Here is a 23,069-nt window from a genome sequence, read left to right on the forward strand (position 1 = left end):
GGTGCTTTCAGTCATATTCCAGCACTTATTCTGACTCAGTGTGGATAAAAAGTGTTTTTGCTGATGAAGATCTTGGGGAAGCGATCAAAAGCTCCTGAACAGTTTCATTGTTGAATTGTTGATAATTGGTGCCATCCATCATTTGGAGTAAATACATACTCAGCACCCAAAGTGACGTCTCAAAGTGATCCTCTGTTTTGTCCCTTTGATCCAAAATTCAAATTAATTCAATTTACAATCATATAAAACAGAGAAAATAAGCAAATTAATTAGCAAATGTGTAGAGTTTATGCCTGTGAAATTAGCCTAAATGATCAAACAATTATCAGAAAAGATGATTAATCCTCCATACAGTACTTAATAATTGGCTTATTTCAGCACAAGCAGTAAATTATGCTTTAAATTAATCTTCCAAGCTGAATTTTCCAGTAATTCCACAAGCACAAACATCAAATTAAAGGACTGAGTTCCAACAAACAAATAATAAGACCTCCTCTTACAGTAAACTTGTCTTGTCTGTCTGTTCACATGACTCCTCTCTGCTGTTATGACGCCAGCTATGAAAGATGCTCACACAAGAAACACAAAAGCGTTGCGAGCAACCAGATACATTTAATTAGATAATTGCTTTGTTTTCTTTTTTAACCTGAAGACTGACTGGCAGTATTCTTACAGACTTGGTAGAAAAGAAAAAAAAAGAGGAGGGATCTGATTCTCTTTGAGCCTGGATAAAGCTGTAATTTCATCCAAAGAGGACAATCAAACATGGGGATGTGGGTTTAAGTCGTGCTGCCTATCAGCTATTCTTGACAGGCGGGCGCTGGCAGTTTGAAGGGTCCTCGGTGTCGAGGTATTGTCGCCGAACCTCCATGTGACCACATGCTGATACACACACTTGAGTAACAGTTTTAGTGTTGGTACATGGGAGGAAACCTGTGGAATGATTCTGTTTACTGCATAACAAAGTCTGCATGTAGAAAACATGAGTGTAAATCATAATATGAAGGCAATACGGAAGCAGTCGGTGCACTTAATGTACAATATAAAACCTTCAACAGAGGCCTGAGGTGAGGAAGAGTGAGGACAGCCATGTTGGAGGAAAGAAAAACTACTACTACAAAATAAGAGTCTCTTTTGACTCATGTAGGTCAAATTCCCAAACTAAAAATATCCCTCAAACGCCATGTTGGTCAAATTCCAGCTCCTCCAACATGGCGGCGTGCCCCTTTGCAACAGGCCTCTGTTTAAAAAAAAAAACATATGATAAAGTTTAAATACTTTTCTTTACATATCAACTATTACTTAAATACTTTTACATTCTTGACATGATTTCCTGTATTGGTTTTACGATGAAGTGTGAAAAAGAGGCACATCGAGGCACATATCATACATTCATACCTTTTCCATTTTGCTCCTGAAAAATCACACAAAATCTGAAGATACAAACATGCTTTGACGTGACGACACGCCGCCATTTTTTGTCATATGAACTGTGAAAAGCTAACAGCATGCAGGATTATATATCGGTCAGCCGACTGCATGCACGATAAAAAAAAAAAAAAAAAGCATTTCAGCACAGAAATAAAAAACAAAGTAACCCCACTTCAAACACACGCAGTAAAAAATAAAGATTTACATTATTCAGAGAGTCGGGTTAACATGTAGCATGTGATCCAGCTAATAGAAATACCTCACCACACTTTAAACCTAGAATCTCAGAAAGTGTGTGTGTAAACAGCTGCAGTGACGCCAGAGGAGAAGGAATAAATAATTTTAAAAATATGCATTAAAAGAACAGAACAGCAGTGATCAGAAAGCATCTTCCTCAGTAACGCTAAAGCTGGAAACCTTATCATGTAAACCTCAGTGTCAGTAGTGGTTTGCAGGTAGTGCAATAGATGGAAAACACAGTAGAAAGGAAGATTCCTCCAAAACTTAACCCAGATCAGCTTTTTGAACCCTAAAAATAATGTTTCTGGGACAAGTAGAGGCCTCAGAAACATCTTATAGTGCTTTAAGAACCATTAAATGTTACCTGACAAGTGCTTGAAACACGTGAAGATCAGAAACAACACTTAAAATGCTCGGTGAGGCTTCATGTTGGGGGTCCGCGGTTTCCTGGAAAGAATTTGTTACCAAGTATGAAAAGTAACTCCTCAGAGAACTCCTACGATCAATGAAAAGGGGCCTAAAAGAGAAGAGAGATCTAAGAGGTGTGAACACCGTCCCTACAGGCCGTGTAATTGGCACCAAGTTGCACAATTCTGTCCAGGAAACTATGAAGAAATCAGAAATGAAGGACCCGTGAAAGCCTCACCAAACGCTCACAGGACAGTGTTTCCCCAACAATCAGCGTCGATTATGTTCTTAAAAAGAAGAGGAACTACAAAGGTAACGCAATGATTAGAATATCAAAGAGATTGTTTAAAAGAGTATAAAACAGATCAGTGTGAACAATGTGTGCTGTGTGATATCAGAGGCACCTGATGCTGAGAAGCAATCAATCCGCCGAGGACAGAAGACGCAAAACAGGCGAATCGACTCTTCATGAAAAACAAACCTCAGCTTCAATCATTAGATCCGATTTCACCCAAAACACACTCAGGAGAGACGCCGGGCTGCACTTGATTTGGCCAAATTCATCCTGCCGCGTGCTTGATTGCATTATTGTCATTCAAATAGCGCCATTTGCATGAGAATCTTTACTTTCCTTTGTCATCTCCACCTTTAGCTGAAGGTTTCCTCGGCGTCCTCGCCACGGGCTCAGACGCCGCCCCCGCTCCGGTCCACCGTCACCGGGCCTCTCTTATCTAGAGTCTCCTCTGCCGATTTCAGCAGAATGGCCAGACGGCTGTCCGACACTTGTCCCTTCTTCACGGCGCTCATCAGCTACACAGGAAACAGCAGAAAACATATTAAACAGCGCGCATGATAACAGCAGGAAAAGGTTAATCTGTCAAACGGAGCCGAGGTTGAAATAATGATCTGTACCACGATGAAAATCCCCACAATCAGAGGCTGCAGCGCCGTCTGATCACCTTCACATTTAAGAGGTAGAGAATGAAACCAACACCAAATATGAGTTTTATGTGTTAAAGCTGAACCAGGGTTCTTCTTTTACATGGACATGCCGCCATTTTATTAGCTGGGAGCTGCATCATGTTGGAGAGAGATTCTTTAAACCAAAACATCACATCTAACAATTTATTTTTTCAGTTTTTAAAGGAAGATATTATTCTATGTTTCTATTATTGTCAGCAAATCTCATTAAGACCGAAACCAACAATGTGTGTCTGACCCATTGATGATTTAGCCGCCATGTTCTGACGTAGCCAGTGGATATCCACATGCTAATAAAAAAAAAAAAGAAAAAGAAAAACATTATTTTACCTGGATGCAACCAGAGTTTGCTCAAACGGAAACCAGAACACTCCCTAATCAAAGTTTTGTGTTTTTCCTAAGATTCTCTAGAGTCACCAGAGATTACTCAGCCCCTATCGCTCTTACTGAAGATTTAAATCTTAAAATCAGCTCTAATAGAGTTGGGAAAGACGGAGTCAACTGCAAAATTCATTCAAATAGATCAAATCTGACATCTCTGGCAAGATTATTGGAACCTTTCTGGGAAATGGCTCCATCGTTAACGTCTTTGTCAGATTCTAAAATTCTGTTTTCAGATGCAGCAAGAAAGAATTCATTCATTTAGTTACAGAATCTATTTGTTTTAGAATAGATCATCTGTTTTTAATACTGTTTGTACTGAGCTGCTGTCTGTCTGAAAAAAGGCTCTATAGTGTCTTACAAAAGCTGGGCGCTGTAGTTTTTAGCAAATGTTTAAGCAAAGCAAAGTAAATAGTGATAACGTCAGGGACTGATAATGAGGATTAATACACTGTTGAATCACAAGTGCTTGGTTTAACCTTTAACCACCACAGCTACAAAGGCAGAACCACTGTGAGTTCGAATAAGGTCTTTTATAAGTTTAGAACCATTATTTGGCTCATATCTCATAGATTTGTTTGTTTGTTTAATGTGTTCTGGTTTGTAATATTTGATTTGTAGTGTTTATTGTAGTTTTAATAATTATAATTTCGTAAAAGTATTTTTACTTTGTGCTCCTGCTCGTCCATGTTTTATGCTTAAATATGGGTCTTTCTTGTTTATTCCATGTGTTTTCAAGGTGAAAATGTGCACGACACAGTATGCCCAGATATATCAGGATATATCAGAGAGTACTTTAAGTAATTCTGGTCCTTCATCGTTGGTTTTGGTCTTTTCATGACATTTGTTAACAAAAAGAAAAACATACACTATCAACTAACACTAACACTTATGTGTGAAGTTTCCTTGTGCAGCTTTAACACTTGTTGGACACTTTGAAGTGTCTTTTCCCTTCAGCCATGTCGGTCTTCACCAGAGGACTTGACAAAATAAAAGTATCCGTTAATGTGAGAGGAATCCCCCCATCAGCTCGGCCTTAGAGGGTTCAGAGGGTTACAGTGCCGGTTTCCCATCAGTGCTTTGCATGCACACTACCTGTTTGTCGTTCCTAAGTGGTGTCCATGTGCAGGTCAGGCATACACACAAGCAGAGACAGACATTCAGCATCATTATATACATGACACGTGCGTTTAAAAACCATTGGATTTTACCGGCAAACTGACATGGATCTCGTCACATAAAAGCTGATCTATCGTCAGCTTGTTTCCTTGTCCCCACGAGAGTCAGAGCACGGCGGAGAAGCCGGCACACTAATGAAGACTAAATCATCGGCTGTCATCAAACTCTCCCATAATGACTCTTTCCTGGACTCGAGTGAGAAAGTAATTTAGCGGCGGACGCACGCGGCCGAGCTCCGGACACACTTCAGGCCTCATTACGCAAGTCGCTGACAGAGATTCTCCTTCCTAATTAGCTCCATCCAGTCGGACTTCACACCTTCTGTTTGCAGGGGCAGATTCTCACAGCTCAGGTTGACAGTGGCCTTTTTTTAACGGCAGAGGGGGGTTTGTGCAGCAAGCCGTTAGGACATTACAGCACGTATGAGCAGGAGGATGTTGTATTTAACTGAGTCATTACACTGAAAAGGACAGACTATAGATAGCAGACGAGTTAGGGCCTTTTTCTCCTTCAACTTCTGAAGCATGACAAGGGCAGGAAGTAGAAAACAGAGTCAAATTCTATTGCACTGTAGAAAACAAAATGGCGAAATGTGTACGTGATGGCCTTCCTCTCCGCACTGCATTAGAGAATTTTACTTTTATGTTCAGGTAGTTTTTCCTGCAAAAAGACCATCATTTGACGTCTTATTTTCTTCTTTTTAGTTTCTATTGGACACAGCTTGAAACAGGAAGTGAGGTTTTAGAACTTGATTATAGACAAAAACGGACCATTAATTTATTTGATTTATTATTCATTTCGTTCTGATGGAGCATGAATGGAGTGAGACGGTGCCTTGTTTCCATCTCCATTATTTAGAAATATGTAACATCACTCACTTCGGTCAATCTCATTTTATTTTGTTGAATTTGATCCTCCCTTAAAGGTGCATTCTGTCCTCTCACTGGACGTATTAACAGATAAACCTGCATCTTTTTTTATTTACTATTTTTATCTCATTCCAAACTGCAGGATGGTTGCAGGAGCATATTTCTCCACTTAAGTGTTTAAAAACTATTTTATATGATATTGTTCAGATATAATAAATCCTTTCTTCACCTGAACTGTAGTTTTCCACAGGTGCCTCCAGCTGTGCAGTGAACATGAATGTGTGAAATCATCACTGTGTGTGTGTGTGTGTGTGTGTTACGAACCTGCAGGAATTCATCAATCTCCACCTGTCCGTTCTTGTTCAGGTCGACTTCATTAAGGATCTCATGCAGCGCATTCTCATCAATGTGGACATTGATGCTCTGCAGAGGAGAAAAACAAGAGCAGGGATCAATACGGCGTAATACAGAGAGTGAGGACGACAGGCAGACAGTCAGACAGACAGACAGAGAGACAGACAGAGAGAGAGAGACAGAGACAGACTCACATCTAGGACCTGCTGGACGTCCACAGTGGTGATGAATCCTTTGCTCTCCTTGTCAAACTTGTGGAAACGCTTCTTGTACCTGTCACACATGTTTAGCACAACATTCAGGAAACTAAATAACAGGAGTTCATTCTCATTTTCTCTAAAATGGTTTCATCAGGCCAGATGGGAAATGAGTTTATGTCCCAGGGTTTTAAACCACATTAGTTTTTGTTGTTCTCTGGAAAGGGAAACTAATGACTGACTCTCAGGGCCGATCATCTGCTCACCTACACAAACTCATTGATTACCATGTTTTTGAGGAAAAGGAGGCGTAATAATTACCTGACTACTTCCTGGTAGTCCAGGTTGATCTCAGACGTCTTGGTCAGCTGCTCAGAGCGAGACCTGTAGCCCATCTCGTGGTACAAAAACTTCCTGGCTCCTTCCAGCTCCGCCTGAATGAAACACCGAAACACCAGAGGACGCATAACACGCACTGAAACCTCTGAGTTGTTCGCTTTAGTTGTTTTGTTTAGTGCCGCTACTAACAGCCTGCTGATTCTTCTCATCGATTAATCAAACCGTAGTTTAGTCTATGAAATGTCAACCAGAAGTAGGAAACAGTTTCCCAGAATTCAAAGTGATGTCTTTAAATGTCTTGCTGACCTATCAAATGTGACAGAAAAGCAGCCAATTCTGACATTTAAGAAGTTGGAACCAGCAAATTTCTGATAATAAATGACTAAAATGATTAACAAACAACGTCCCCAGTGTGAAATGAGCATCTTAAAAATATTAGAGTTGATGCTTATTTCACAGGTGAGTGACAGAGACTGGAAATATCTGCCTGAGTGAAGACAACAGCTAAAACTTTTCTAGTTGACATGTGATTCTACGGTGCTGCTGTAAGAGCCCCCTGAGCTGGTTCACAAAAAGGGGTTAAAATAGTGGAGAGTTCAGTTTTCACGCACACATATCACTTCATCTCTTTCATACACAAGCAGAGCTTCTCCTCTAAAGGGATAAAGGGTGTGGACCTTTCCATTGTGTACGGGAAAAGAGAAACACCGGCAGGACTTCAAAAACCCACCAGGGATCACAGCGTCATGTTAAACAGAGCAGGGAAAAACAATCCAACACTGTGACTGCGAAAAGTGCAATTACAAGAATGTATATCACCTTTTTTTTTACTGAATTCAGGAGAAAATGTGAGTAGAAGGTAAACTGTTGCAAACCGTACCGTCCTCCGCTCCTGACTCCAGTCCAGCTCCTTCCCCATGATCTGGACGATGCGTGGGAGGGCCTCGTCGGCCGCCTGCACGTTCAGGAAGCCGAGGCGTGTTCGCCGGGCGATAACGTCGATGGCAGAGCAGGCGTACTCCTTGATGGCGTACAGCACCTGAGAAGGAACACATGAGGCTCAGTGGAGAGCATTTCTGAGCCTCTGTGGACCAAACTGAGCCCAGAGACGCTCTAGTAGACGGTCCAACTTTACCTCGCCCTCGATGTAGGGGAATTCGGACACCAGTCTTTTCCCAACAATCGGCCATCTTTGCCCGGTGACCTGAGCCATCTTGGCCACATCGAACGCCTTTCCTCCGTACGTCGAGGCCAGGTGCTGAGCGACCTGTGCACAGAGGAGGTACCCGATGTGAAAGGAGGAAAGACATTCAGTTAAACCTAAATAAGAGACAATAACATTTTCACAAAATATAATATTTGCTCTTGACCTGTTGGTCAGGTTACCTGTCACCAATTCTTGATTATTTGCATTATTGATGATTATTTTCCTAATTTGGTCTATAAAATGTCAGGAAGTGGAAAAAAAAAGCACACTTTTCTACAGTTCATCTCAAATTGCTTGTTTTGTTCGTCCAAAACCTAAAGATTTCTCCCTTTTATACACCAAATCCTCACATTTGGGGAGCTGCCTCGAGTAAAGTTTGAAAAAGGACTGAATAGATTCAGTTTTGTATTGATCGACTAATCAGTTCAGCCCCATGCTTTCTTTCTTTCACTACAACTCAAACTGGACTGCAGAGTGTGTTTTCTTAATTGTAGAACAGTCGCAGTAAAACCTTTTATTGATTACATATTTAGGCGAAGAAGGAACTCTCGTATTTAGAGCCTGTTTATGCCCACATTCACTTTTCTGCTGCCACGATGTAAAAATGAGAGGTTAAACACTGCGGATCGTTCACATGATCGATTTCACCTCTTTTCGGAGTTAAGCGATAAGCGTTAGCGCCACTTTGTCAATGAGGCTTCACATGTTTACAGAACACAAGAGGGCTATTTGCTATTCAGATCGTCGGCTTGCCGATCATGTGAAAGGGCAAACGCTGTCCAAATATCAACAGTGACCTTTCAGGAATATTCCAGAGAACAGCGGAGTCGGTGCAGAATGCCTCTAATGAGGAGTAAGTACACTGTAGGCACTCAGTGCACGAGTACTTTTTCTTCATGAAACCGTGTTCTGTTGGGTTTAATGAAAACGCACAGCCTAATTATTGGAAAGATGGCATGCAGCTGATGTAAATCAATGTGCCCTTACTTAATGCCATTGATAAATTGTACAGCATACAGTGCATTTCAACGTGTGTCCAGTCTTTTGTGTAGCAGAAATGTCAGCATTGTTACAGCAGCAGCTTTAATGTCAGCAGCTCCACCGCTGCTGCTGAAGGAGACAGCGAATGTGTCTTGTCTGGACACAGATGTGTGCCTGCGCCTGCGTACAGCTGCTGGTTAAAGGTCTGCTTTCCTCTGCGCCTAACGCTTTAAACTGCTCTTAAAAAGCACAGTTTGTCTTCCACAGAAGTGTAAAAACGACGATTTGTGGGGTTCGAGTGGAGCTCTTTCACGGTGCAGAGTGCAGAGTGTGTGTGCAGCGTCAGGGCAGCGACAGGTGTGTTTCCATCCAGCTGTTTTTTATGTGCAAATTCAAACAGCTGCATAGAAATCTGCCTTCTATCCTGGTTTAATGGCAACTAACCAGAGAATTATATTCACATTACGATAGTGGACGGAAACTGAGTTTAATTTGCATCAACTTTTGCAGCTTTTCAGGTGAAATGTGTGCGAGATGTGACTGGAAATCTGCCAACTTGGTTTGGTATGGGGATGAAAACCTAAGTCTGTGCTGGCTGACTGTCGCTGACACACTGTATAGAAGCTGCAGATAGATCGATGAATTTGATGTTACCAACACTGAGGAGGTAAAAGGTGACACACACACACACACACACACACACACAGATCTTTAATACCAAGTAGACATAGCAAGATTGAGATTAGTTTCATGCTCTGAAAGGCAGCAAATATCACAAGCACATTATTCCTTTAAAGAAGAGACATTAATGGCCAAGTTAAAAAAGTTTTTCGAGAGATTGAAGAAGAAATTAAGAAGAAATTAATGCTAAACATGAATGAAACTACAGCATTTTGTACCTCTACCTCCTTTTTTAACAAGGTTCAACCTGATGTTACTAAACCAGACAAATTGTGGCCCAGATGTGTTTTACCTCGTTCTCCAGTCCGTAGTCCTGCACCAGGCGGATGTAGAGGGTCGGCGTCCAGCCCTTGGCTCCCTCCAGCATCAGACCCATGGTCTTGCAGGGCTCGGCTGAGATGTCGTGGGCTTTGATGGCAGCGTCCAGAGTCTCCTCAGCCATGGACCTGTAGGTGGTCCACTTCCCACCTGGACACACAACATGAAACTCACCTTAATATGTTTAACACGCAGCTTTTTAGTGCGGTAATTTCACAAGCTCGTCTCGAAAGCCAACCGACCGGCGATGGTGACCAGTCCGCTGTCACTGATGCTGACGATGTGGTTCCTGCAGATGGACTGAGTGTCTTTGGAGTTGGGGTCGGTCACCAGGGGACGGATGCCGCTCCACGCTGCCAGCACGTCTCCTCGACGCACTGCAGACGACACAAGCACAGTCACATGTCAGCCAAGACGCTGGCCTCAGAGCTAAAAGTCATCCTGAGTGAGCGTGCCGATGATACAATAAGAAACCAAGACGGGACAGAACTTTTGTCTCTTAAACTTTTCTGTACACGAGCATCTTTAAGTGCCTGTTTGTAAAAATCAAGGTGGTTCTTTGTATCTGGTGCTGTGAAGAACTGACTCAGAACACATTAATATATGTAAACAATCCCCATTTCTGGCCAATGATCTCATTGTTGTACGTTTTTTTCTACTTATTGCCAAAACTTTGTATTACTCTTCTCTGTTGCCCTGTAGTTTGGTTTTATTAGTCATAAAACAATATATATAAATATCTTACATACTTCAAAACATATACTTGAAAAACAAACACAGATATCCAGAACAACCAAGACTGATAGAACAGAGTATGGGTGATGATTAGGAGACAAAGTATAAAGCGGCCTTTTGTTTTTGGTGAGTTTGGTCTGTTGGGAACGACAAAGCCCACTGAGCCACTGTGAGTGACATTAGGCTGCACAAATAAACTTTAGTCCATGTTTGCTTTTAGACCTGCTGTTCTACACACTTTAGACACACTCTGCCTCGGGTGAAAAAATAATATCCTACAGTGCAAGAAGAAGAAGTGTTTTAGGATTATGTGGGGGGGGTGAATAGCAGCAAGAGAACTTAATCTCTCAAGTTTTATCTGTCTCTCTGAAACAATGAAGGGAGTTCCTGTTTACTCTCCATATCTTAAGAACACTGCAGATTTCAATCAAAGTTAAAGACCTATTACTCCCATGAAAAAACTACATCTCAAACGAAAATGTACAAGTGCTGCAGCACAGGAAGTAGCGTCATCGCAGTTTGATTCAAGCTCATGCATCACATTCATCAACACTTTCTTCTAAAGTTAGTGTCTCATCTCTTTTCTCTACAGTTTATGGAAAATATAAACAATGTTCAATCTTTTTTTTATTTTTTTTAATCTATGCACTTATCTACACACATGAAGTGAACCACATGACATACTCTGACTGCTCCAAGCCTGGATGTTTAGTTATTTGAATTACTATAAATGTCAGTGGGATCAAAGAAAATCCTTTGCGTCACTGCGTGCTCCCGTACCTTCTACATCAGGACTGAGGTAGTTGCGCACCTCCCTCAGGATGAAGTTGATGTCGTCCTCCCCCGGGATGGGGTGGGCCGTCACGTTGGTGGGCGTGTCGGTCGTCCCAGCGATGGTCATCTTCTCCCAGGGCAGGAAGAAGATGACGCGGCCATCGCTTGTCGCCGGATCGAGCAGACCCATGTTGTCAGGGCTGAGGGTTAAAAATACAGGAGGGAGGTTTATTACAAACACTAATAAGAGAAGAAGAAGAAGAAGTAGAAGGAGTAATAGTGTTGCTGTTATGTTTGATTTGTTACTATCTTTGCTGTCTTAAGTAATAAGTGTGAGGAAGAGTTGGAAGAGTTTCAGAGGAGCAAAACAAAGAAAAAGTTGTGGCAAAAATGTGAAGGAAGAGAGGGACAAACTGAGGAGTTGGAGAGGAAGAGCAGAGGAGAACAGACGCACAAATGGAAAAACACAGATACGGGGGAGGAAGAGGAGGTGGGGAGGGGGCAGATAGCGCGAGGAAGACGAGAGAAGGGGAGGAAGAAAATTAGGTGGTTGGCATTTCTGCCGCTGTTCAAAGGGCTCACGCTCCCTCGGGTTTCGCTCAATAAGCTTCGCTGAACTTTAAAAACCCCCGACTTCAACAAAATCACTCTATTGCTCTGCTGTATCTTAACCAGAGGAGATTGTCTTATGCATGTAAGTATAGGTCAGGTAACAGTTTAACCAGCTTAATATTTACACATAAGAATGAGAAAACCCAGTTTATGTATTTGAAATACCAAAAACCTGATGAGAAGTGAGAAAAATAAAGATGAATGAGCATTTTAAAGGCTGTATGTGGGCTATGTGGCACCTGTAGTAACCGGGGATGACGATGTGAACGCCAGCGCTGGGCTGGCAGATGTTTTTGTTCTCCTGGTTGTCCATCTTCCTCAGCGCGTCTGTGAACGGCCCGGTGGCGTTGATCACACACTTGGCCCTCACGTCAAACTCCTGTCCTGTGAGGGGAAAAAACACCCAGAGGGTTAAAACTGAAGCCGATCTGATTGGTCCAAAATCAAGATATCAAAATATAAAAACCAGTGTGTGGGAAGAGATTTGATACAGATAGTTACAGCTAGATGCAGCCTGCACGTCTCACCTGTGAGGACGTCCCTGCAGCGGGCGCCACACACCTTCTCCTCGCCGGTCTGTGGGTCTTTGCCCTTCAGCAGACGCACCACCTCAGTGTAGTTGGCGACGGCGGCGCCGTAGCGGGCGGAAGTGAGGGCGATGGCCAGGTTCATCCGGGCGTCGTTGTGCTGCCCTGATGGAGACAGAGAAGAAGAGCGTGAGGAAGATCAAAAGGCTTTCAGACACTCGGCTTGACTGAGTGTAGTTTTTCTGCTCAACACTCAATAATTTAGGTTTCTTATTATTGTTTTCTGTTATCAAGCCACTTCCTGCCTTTTCTCTGTTTCTAGAGGCTTGAAACATAAATGTGTGCACATTTTATTTTCTCATGTTTCTGCATTCAAAGCACCACCTTTTCTTTTCCCTGTGTGCCACCACTGACCCGTTAAGAAGCCTTGCTCCACTGTTTCCTGTGGATTCCTTTGTGCACAGGTTACCAGAGCTGATGCAAGTTGCCATTTCAACATCTATCATTGTCTTCGTCATCTATCAAGTATAAGCTGTAGAGGCTCATAGCCACGACATCCTGTTATTATACATATTCTTATATTCATTTCGTGAATTCTTTTTCTTTTCTACAACCTTACAGAGCTCATTTATGTCAAGAGACATTCAGTTATATGAGAATAATTCCTTTTTGCTCTCAAATCTGATTTTAAATGTTGAGAAAAAGAACAGAAATGAAGGTAGTTTGTGGTAAAATAAGAGGAGGGACCACTGATGACTGCTTTTAAAATAAAGGGTCGTGATGTCAAGCCGTATCACTCTAACTCATCCCTGCGTCGCTTTCCCCTAAATGCCCTGCTTTGTCTGTGGCCTTCTGTAGGTGCATTATAAGCCATATAAACAAATACACCACCCAGCCAATAGAAAATAAGAGGATTAGGCCAACACATTTGCTGAGCTGTGTTTGTGAGCGTTGACGGTGGCAGCAGGAGCAGCAGTAACCAAGGCGGCGGGAGAAATAGCTGTTGCTCAGCCGGTCCGACCGTCTACGACGCTCCTCTGCGCTCTACACCGCCGGGAGAGAAGGTCAGATTTCGAAATGTCACCGGCGTGATTGTTCCAGACGGCATAATTGGAGGCAAGACGCCCCACCCCTCCACCATCCCGTCCCTGTCCCCCCTCAGAGCAGATGATGGCGGGGGGGTGGTAGAAATCAAACATATGCTGCTTTGCACCAAGAAAACGCTTTTTCCAGCCTGCAGGAAACCCAGTTATTTTACATTTAAAGACTAATAAGCCTGTTTGTTTTGGTTTTTAATGATGCTGCTCAATATTCACAGCGCTGCAGCTATAAAGCATAAATACCAGCATCCGCCAGAACATTAATGTCATAGAAATTACACACAATCAGGATAATCGCCTCCAAAACATGCTGTTAAGAGGAGATTTTTCATTTTATTAAAAAGATTAATAATCCAAACTGGAGCTACGAATTGTTCACCTTGCATCCATTAAAAAAGCTGCATAAATGTTATTTTTTGCTTTTAATCGCACTGTGAAATATGCAGACTTTGTCTAACTGTTGAATACTTTAAATAAGAGATAATAAAAGCCTCTTGTAGTAGCATCAGATCTTAAAAACACAGCAGCCTGTTGTCGTTACACATGACGAGCTGAAGCCTACAGTAACAGGAACATCACCCACGGACACAAATATGTTATTTTCGGTAGCGGAAAGGAAAGGACGCCCGCGGCACCAAGCTCCTCACACTCATCTGGACACTCAGCATATGTTTGGTTCTCCTCCGCACCATCCAGGGAGGCACGCAGCCTTTACTGCCATGGGGAAAAGAGGGCGTCCCACCAGCCTGTCAACACATTTTGTTAGGGACCAGTGGAGATGTGAAGGCCAGGGGGCAAGATTTACATCTGAGGCCTATTTTAACAGTCTAATCTGATCTTTAATCTTCTGTGGAGCTTTATCATCACAATTTCTATAATATTTCTGATCCAGAATCACTTTTCATCTTTGAAATCTTGTTCTTTTTTGATTTTGCATCATTTCATAAGTGCTTATTTGTGTTGATGTTGCAGTTCTCAGTGAAAGAAAGCTTAAAAACCTGATGATTCTCAGGCAGGCTCTGGAGACTTCCTGATTCCCAAGCAGATCCAATGATATAGAAAGCTTTCCAGGGAAATTGTGCAGATCGTGTCTGTGTGTTCAGATTTTCAGGATAGTATCAAAGCAATATTGACCTGTACCTTCCTCAGACTCAACTGTGAGATGCTCAACCAAAGCGAAATTGTCCTTCTCAAACTGTTTTGTTTGATGACTAAAAATGCTGTTTTTGATTGTCTCCTCTCCCAATAATCATCTCACAACACCTCAAGTTTGTCTTTTACACCCTGAGGAAGTCTCTTACCTCCAGATAATGGGTGCATTGTCATTATCAAGACATGTTGACACAGATAATCAGGCATTTTGAGAAGATAATTAGAGAGCTGTGGTTAAAATCAAGGTTTTTTTATCGTTTTATCTTCTGCTTCCTACTTCATCAACCCAATTCGTTGCCACTGGAAAGGAGCAAGAGGGAAAACAGTGGAAAAGGGCAACGAGCCTGACTCAGCTGCCGGGTTCATGTTTACAGGAAATAAAGAGATGAATAATGAATCAACAAATGAAGCATGACTTTAAGATGACAGTCCACACATGCCAGTGTCTATGTGAGATTATCCAATTTAAAACAAAGCAAAAAAACAAGTCTCTGCAGGGAAAAAAACCAAAAACCGAATCATTACAGAGGTTTGACTCACCGTCATAGTAGACGATGGCTCCCACCAGCTTATCTTTCTTCAACATGGGGAAAAGCTCCAAGGCTTTGGTCTTACTGAGGACGTAGCTGCTCTTCAGGCACTGGATCCCGGCCACCAAGTCGTACATCTTGATCCCTGCCCAGTAGTAAGGCAACTGCCACCATCTGGGAAATGAACACAGTGACCCTAACTGAATCCATCTGCCCATTTCATCACTTTTACACAATTAACTACATTTTTGGGGATAATTTCAGGTCTCAAATGCCACAAAAATTGTCTTTAAGTCTGACGATTACTTGTAAACAGGAAGCATGATGGGTAGTGGTGCAGACAGGTGAGGCGCTATCTCCAGCAGGTTGGCTCTCTCGTGGAGGGCCTCTTTCACCATCATGTACTGCTCCAGTAGAGAGGATCAGAAGATGACGACAAAGAAGAGCGACAGAGGAAAAATTAAAAATAAGAGGATGAAGAGGAACCTGTTCATAGTCTAACTGCATGATGGCCTTCTGGAGGTAGCGGACTCCGCCGTGGATTAGCTTGGTGCTCCGGCTGCTCGTCCCCGAGGAGAAATCGCTCCTCTCTACAAGAGCAGTCTTGAGGTCTGGAGGGTAAAAAAAGACAAAGCATAAGACAATAAAGATGCACAGTTTTTTATTAAGATGTCGTTAAAGCTTCCAATCTTTACAGGATGCAAGTGGGATCTTCAATCAGATACAAATATGATGAATATAGCAACATCATGGCTTCCAGAAATCTTATCAAAGAATGAGAAAAGGCTCCATTAGTTTCCATAGCATGATCACACTGACTCTACTGACTACATTTAGTTTCACTGACAGAAAATTGTGATACAATGGAGCCAAAAATCAATTCCTGTCTCAGGAGCACTATTTTTGCTGCCTTAGCTTTAATTAATGATGAGTGCTTTTTATTACTGTATTAAAATGACATATCATCCACTCATAAATCAGAGTTCCCCCCCCCCCCAGTTGTATTTGTCAGTTACCAAAGCACTGACACATGCTCCTCAGGTGTATTTATAGTAAATCACAGCTGCCATACTGGAATGAGACCATTATAAAGTGTTTCCCTGTGTCAGTAATGACTCAGTAAGAACAGTTATACCGCCTGAGACCTGTTGCGTCCCATGACGGCTGCAACGTTTGAAAGCAGCTGAGAGTGATCTTACTGCGCGTGACAGCGTCTAAGGCACATCCTGCCCCCGTGGCCCCTCCCCCGACGACCAGGACATCAAACTCCTCTGTGTTTCTCAGCGCCGCCAGCTGGGCCTGCCGGGAGGGCAGCTCGTCCGCGAAGGGAACCCTCAGCTCTGCCTCTGCTGCCACGTGGGCTAGCCGAGCCTGGATGTGACACAAACACAGGAACAATGAGCACAGCGCCTTTTATGGACTCATTTGTATTCCCTAAAGTGTGAAATCTATATAGTTTCTATATATATAGTTATATCTATATAGTTTTCTATATTAGTTTCTATGTTAAATTCTTTAAAACGAGACAAATACAGCAACACTTTCCTTGAGGTGCATTTTGTGATGTGTTTACGCATCATTCGTGCATAATAATCATCTTGTACAGCGGTGTGATATAGTGCATAATGACTTGCAATCATTTCAATACATTATGGATTTGACGTGACTGCGTAATGACATTACTGTAGAATATGCATTATTGTGTTGTAACTGGTGGAATATAATGTACATAATACCTGCAGCATCCTCTCAGTGGATATTATCATTACTAAATGGTTTTTAATGTAACTTACTGTAGCTTTAACCCCTTTATATAATAGACAGAAACATACATATTAATAATAATCCTCTACACTTGATCTACCATCATGCCCTGTTTGTTTTTTGATTTTTAAAGAATTGCACTGCTAAGAAATGAAAATATGATGTTGTACATTAAACTACTCAACTACTACCAGTATATAAAGTAGTTAATACCAGCTTTGACAGGGAAATGCTACTTACACGGTGATGCAAGATGTAATTCAAGACTGTATTTATTGACAAAAAACACAGATAAATTAGTAGTTTTAATATTTTAAGTAGCTGATATCTACTAAGAATGCAGGCATGTTACTTGTGAAAGAGCATTTTTACTTTTAAGCATTTCTACTTTTCTGCAACCACTAAATGCAGCACCAATGTAGTTGGAATACATTTTTAAGAAATGGAAAACAAGAAGGAGCTTTTGGTTTTCTGACTGTGTTCTTCTTCCTTTCACTTCCTAAGTGAAGTGTTGCTAATATTATAAATATTCATGATGTTATTAGTTGCAAGAAGATGTTTGCTGGGGGTTAGTATGTGCTCAGACATGCTGCTCAGTTTCACTAAACCCACAAAGTAAATCACAGTCCAGTCTTTGAATCTCACTTATATCTTTGTCTGATTAGCAAAAGTATCAATTTAAAGAAATAATCACAGCTACAATAAAAAGCATAGCTCCCCTCTGATGTGAGGGTGTGGGATTTCGCTTCTAATGAAATATTTATTCATTTTTCTATTTAGCAGCTCAAGCTAAATGATTGCATCAAGCCGCTTTGAAGCAAACGTGGCATTTGACTTGCAAATAGAAGCAGGCGTTTGTAATTTAGGTCTGCGACCGCAAACAAGACGATGATATAATCATTGTCTATTTTTGATGATGCACACAGACAAACACCGCCACAGAATTAAGAGCCAGCGTGCCCCCCGTAATCAAGTTAAGTCAGTGAATGGCACCGCAAAGCCCATGCTAATAGCCAATCGGCCGCTGTCTTGAAAACTTCACCAAGCCATATGCCCTTGCTAAAGGAGACAAGACGGACATTCATCTCATCAGCATTACAATTACTGGGATCAGAGGCATGCATGATTACAAACTATTGTAAAAATAATTAGATTTCATCAGGGTCGACTTCTTGCTTACCAATCCATGCTTGGTCGAGAGGACGACGACGGGCGAGAGAAGACAATAATCGCGCCAGGACACAAAACAAAGTTCACATTAGGTTGGACAGTCAAATAAAGTCTGGTATGTAGATGTGCAGCACGCCTAAAATAGCCCTACGTCAGGTCAGAGGTCAGGGGAAACACAGCTAGCTGCGTGTCTGTCTCAAATGAAGCCAAGCCGTGAGGTTATTTTTGTGCTCATGAGGATGATCGGCAGGGAGACAAAAGCTGGGGTCCTTGAGGGCCAGCGGCTCCCAGTGTCGCCCATCATGAGGGGAAGTGCTAACTCAAGACCTCTACTGCCATTAAAACTTTCCTCATCCCTCAAACTTCTGGTGTTGTCCATCTAGACTGTCAAGCAGCTAAACTTTGTTTGTCATCCCCTCCAAACTGTAGATAAACACACAGTTTACAATATATGAAACAACTAAATGCATCTAAACTTTCATTGACTGTCTATGTTACAGAACAAGCACAATAATCTGGTCAAAACATGTTTCTTTGCATGAGGTTTGCTCAGAGGAACAGTTTTTTCTTTCTATGTTCATAAACATATTCAAAGCTTCCTCTAAATTGATTCATCTAAATGAATGACTTGAAGCGAGGTGATGTATAGCTGCGTTGCCATGGAAACCACCATTAAGAGAAAGCTGCTCCTCCGCTCAGATTAAAAGAGAAGTACAACATTTTGTTAAATATGCTTGTTTGCTTTTCTACTTTTGTTTGAGACACCACTCTCAAGTGTGAGGTTACATAGTCAGCTAGCTTAGCTTGGCATGAAGCCTGGACGCAGCCTGGTTCTGTCTGAAGCCAACAGAGTCTGCCTCTGAGGTTCACTTATTAACACACTGCAGCTTGTGTCTTCAAAACCAAAGTGTAAAAACAATTAGCTGTCTTGCTGGTGCAGGTGGTCAGACTTGACAGCGGTGTCGTCATCTAATTCTCAGCAAAAAAGCAAATAAATGTATTTCCCAAAATGTCAAACTCGTCCTTTAAAGGACTCAAACCTCCTAAAACTCAGAAAGGAAGCTGTCATACACATTTACAATTAATTCATTGAACCATGAAATGGAAGAAAAATATGTGGAGGGAGTTAGTTCCATGAGAGTTTTACCACAATGTAAAAACCTGCTGGGAAAATAGATTACGCCGATTTTATCCATCCAGTGCCGGCGTACTTGCAGGTGAATGAAAGCTCCTGCACAGCAGCTGGCAAGTGTCCAAAAAACAAAAAAACATCCTTGGAGTTGGCAGTGAACACATTCCAAAATCTAGACAGGACATGCCCTGAGAGGCCGTCCCTCCCTGCTGCAGCTGTACTGTTGTAATGCCTGAAACAGCAGCAAATTCAGAAGGCCACTGTGTTTTTGGGAACCAAGTATCAACTTACCTGTGTCTTCCTGTACTCAATTAGCTGTGACAGGCCAAAAGCTGTGGCGACCGCCCCGCCTCCTATGATCGCCGTGCGTTTCAGAGCCCTCCTGAACGCCATGGGCCCTGTGCAGGAGATAGAGTGCAGTGAGGAGGCACGGTAGGGACGATTTAAAGCTCTGACATGACAGGTGATCGTGTGAAGGAGGCATGTAAGCCTGAAAGAGGGCGTAAGTAAGGGGGGAGGGAGGGTCCAAAAAGCTGCAAGTCAGGTTGGAATAGAGAAAAGTTCATGTACAGAAGCCCCAGTGGCAATTTTGAAGATACATGTGCCTTGTTTTTTCTATAGCTTTCCCCCATTAATCATCTTGTCTATGAAACATCAAAAAAATGGAAATTGTCTGTTAAATTTCAAAGTGACATCCTGTGAAAAACCTGTTTTCAATCATAGAAAATAGAGAAAAAGCAGAAAATGTGTATATTTTAGAAGCTATCATGAAATGTTGTCTTCTTTAATTGTTGGTCAGAGGAAATCAGCACTTTGAGGACACCACATTCACTGTGACGGGTGCTTGTTATTATTTTTGACATTTAAAACACCACAAGATCAGAATGACTGATTAGCTGGAAGTGGAAATTGACAGATTAATCAATAGTGAAAATGTTTCATTCACAATCGTTATGTTTGTCCAACTGTGCAGCATTAACACATCATTCACTTTGCTTTGACTTCGACTATTCTGTGCAACGCATACAAATAGAAAGTAACATAAACTACTAATATTTTGTTCATATTTGGTCTTAATGCTTTGCAGTAATTCAGTTTTGACAGACCCAACACTTAATAGGACAATCAGCAGATTGATCGTTAATAAAATCATTGGCAGCCCAAATTATCAGTTGGGCAGTTTGTCGTCCACAAACTTTAAGAGTGTCTGATTACTTTTGGCCATATAGTGTAAATGTACTTGTTTGAAACTAGGACTGCAACTAACCAACTAACTTACTATTTGACCTTATCATCAAATAATCTGCCAAACAATGTCCTGATTATTCAGATAGCCTATAAACTGCCAGAAAATAGTGAAAAACATTAAAAATTACATCTTGAAAGTGAGTTCTTTGTCTCAAGAACCTACAAATGTTCCATTTAACATCACATAAGTAGGAAAAGCAGCAAATCTACACATTTGAGAGGATAGAACTGGGAATATTTGGAGTTTTTGTGCTAAAAATTGGCACAAGTCAGTAAATAATTGTTGGAAAAGTTTCCAACTACGAGCATTATGTTAAAGAGCAAAACTCAGCAGTATTACCTTGTTTAAAATCAACACACAGTATATTTGCAGCTTGGTACAAAGCAACTGGTGGGATAATGTTTCCACATTTTCATAATGACTGTGCACCATAAGGAGCAGAACATGACACCAGCCTGGCAGGGCGAGGGCCTCAAATCCCATCAGAGGCAGCCCAAAAAAGTATTTAATACTTTGAGTAAAGGTTTCCTGGGAGTGGCATACGCTGGAGCAGATTCTAATGCATTTTAATAAAACACAGCTACAGATGGCACAAATGTCAATAAGCAGTTTGGTGCAACAAATGACCTATCTAGTAGAAGTAGCATGCTATTGTGTCAGCCAACGTCAGCACCAGAAATCTACTTTGGACCACATTGTGAATTAAACTACTCACTTAACACAACTGTTATACTGCAAATAAATCAAACACCGACATGAAGGTGTTGTTTATTTGTAAAATTACCACAAAACAGTCAAAGTTTGACCTGCGTTTGCCTCAAAAATGCACTGTAGCATTGTGGGATGTCTGATTACAGTATTGTACTTTGGTTTCTTTCATTACCTGTTATAAAGACGGTTTACAGCTTCTCCTCAGAAACTCCTCCGCGACACAACTGCACACGTCAGATGCTAAAGGTGTGAGCTACGGAGAAGACTGAAATATAATTATAGATTTCGCCGCTAATGACTGTGGCAGAGTTTTAACATCCTCTGAAAGACGTGGTGACTGACAAGAATGAGAAATTAGACTTATTTATATCAGAGGATCCCCTTCTGCCAGGGTTAAATATCAAAAGCTGAAACATTTAGCTTTAGGTTGGGCTATAATACATTTGTCAGGGTTCTCTGGTGGAAAAACATTGGAACGGTGAAGCTGTTTCTGAGTATAAATCACCTAAAAATTCTATTTCTTATGGCATATTGGTCAATATTAAACACAGACAACAACATAGCTGCAATAAGCCTATAGGTGGCTGATATACTGGCATGACAGATTCATCACTGTAGGTCTAATACGTTCTCAAATGTAGAATATTAAATAAAATAGTCCAAATCTGGCAGCTTGAAATATTACATCAAATCAGCAAGCAAGATTAGAAGTTTTATGTTCAGGGAAATATGGTGATCTTTTTTAAAGTCCACTATCAAATTCAGTTTGGGCATATTCTCATATGTACACTAATATTGGAAAATCCCAATATCCACTAGGCCTTCCATACACCATATAGTCAAAAGCTACTCTGTGGCATACCACAGGCTTTCACGCCCTCTCACAGGCTGCTCATTACTGAAAATAAAGGCCAAACACGACAATAATTAGCCCTGAGGAGCTCTTTTCACTGCAATGTGCTGATGGCTGTGGTTTAGCCAGCTGAACCACAAAACTGTCAAAGTGAGGCTCTAATAAGTGAGTGACATAACCATGAAATGTAACTATTCCAGCTCATGGTGATGCTGGGACCACCCTCCTCTCTCACCCTGCCCCATCCACTTACATCAGCCTGCAGATTCATTATGAGTCAGCACAGGAGGGGGGCTGTAATGTTGGCTGCCTTTTGAAGACACACATGGCGAACTCCATTGACATTTTTGTCATTTTAAGGCCTATATGTGTTTACACGAGATATCTGGGAAATCCCGTTTGAAGTTTTGACAGCCACACATCGCGGGTTTGCTTTTAACAGCAGGTGGTAGTATATTGATCAACAAGGTCTGGTAACCTTATTCCTAACCGATACATCATATCACAAGAGGAAGTGGTTGTTATTTCAAACTGACATCTTGCTGTGGATTAAAATGTCAAAACCAATAACGACTTTCGTCTTAACAGTCACGAATAAGCTTTTCGGCTTAAAAAAAAAAAAGACAACCCCACCCTTTCCTCCACAGGAAGGCGTAGAGTTATAGGGAAAATTAAGCTGTTTTTACGGTTTTAAATAAGCAAAATACACACCGTAATTTGGCGTGCCCTTAGCGATAACGTCTGGAGAGAAGAGGTTATCGGCTCTGCGCCAAAAAACACATGGTTACCCATTAATAATGTATTAATAATAATGTATGTATTCTAAAATGTCCAAAAAGCACCCAGTGACACAACAGACATTCCCACTTACAGGATTTCTTGTTTTTTGGCTGAATAAACCTCGCAGGGCGGCGACTGAGGACATCGGTTGTTATCCAAACCCTTGCTATGTGTTTGACAGCTCGGACCAGGAAGCTGAGCGGCGCCGAAAGACGTCTGGGAGAGCCAATCAGAGCGCGGCACTCTGGCTGCGCTCGACCAATGGCGTTGGAGAGGAGGCGGCGCCACGTTGTTGACGTAAGGTGAGGCTAAGATTGCGCAACACTGGTCTCCCCTCCATCCTCCTCCTGCAGGATAATAATAAAGAGGAAGAAGTGCCACCAGCTGTCGTTTCCTGTCTCTTTCAGCACTGAG

The 23,069-nt window shown here is 41.8% G+C and overlaps 1 protein-coding gene across 1 annotated transcript; it reads right to left on the reverse strand.

Moving 5' to 3' along the window:
* Window positions 1-936: 936 nt before the first annotated feature.
* On the reverse strand, window positions 937-22,855 carry gpd2 (glycerol-3-phosphate dehydrogenase 2 (mitochondrial)). Its single transcript, XM_070855569.1, has 17 exons — window positions 22,747-22,855; window positions 19,354-19,460; window positions 16,196-16,367; window positions 15,483-15,607; window positions 15,303-15,400; window positions 15,007-15,170; window positions 12,215-12,379; window positions 11,927-12,071; window positions 11,082-11,275; window positions 9,809-9,943; window positions 9,541-9,716; window positions 7,515-7,646; window positions 7,260-7,418; window positions 6,362-6,474; window positions 6,038-6,116; window positions 5,814-5,912; window positions 937-2,889 (listed from the first exon to the last, which is right to left on the reverse strand). The coding sequence occupies exons 2-17, from the start codon at window positions 19,453-19,455 to the stop codon at window positions 2,764-2,766; spliced, it is 2,184 nt and encodes a 727-aa protein (XP_070711670.1). The 5' UTR covers window positions 19,456-19,460; window positions 22,747-22,855; the 3' UTR covers window positions 937-2,763.
* Between the last annotated feature and the right edge of the window lie 214 nt (window positions 22,856-23,069).

This window comes from Pempheris klunzingeri, chromosome 24 (assembly GCF_042242105.1).
Source record: "Pempheris klunzingeri isolate RE-2024b chromosome 24, fPemKlu1.hap1, whole genome shotgun sequence".
NCBI classification, from domain to species: Eukaryota; Metazoa; Chordata; class Actinopteri; order Acropomatiformes; family Pempheridae; genus Pempheris; species Pempheris klunzingeri.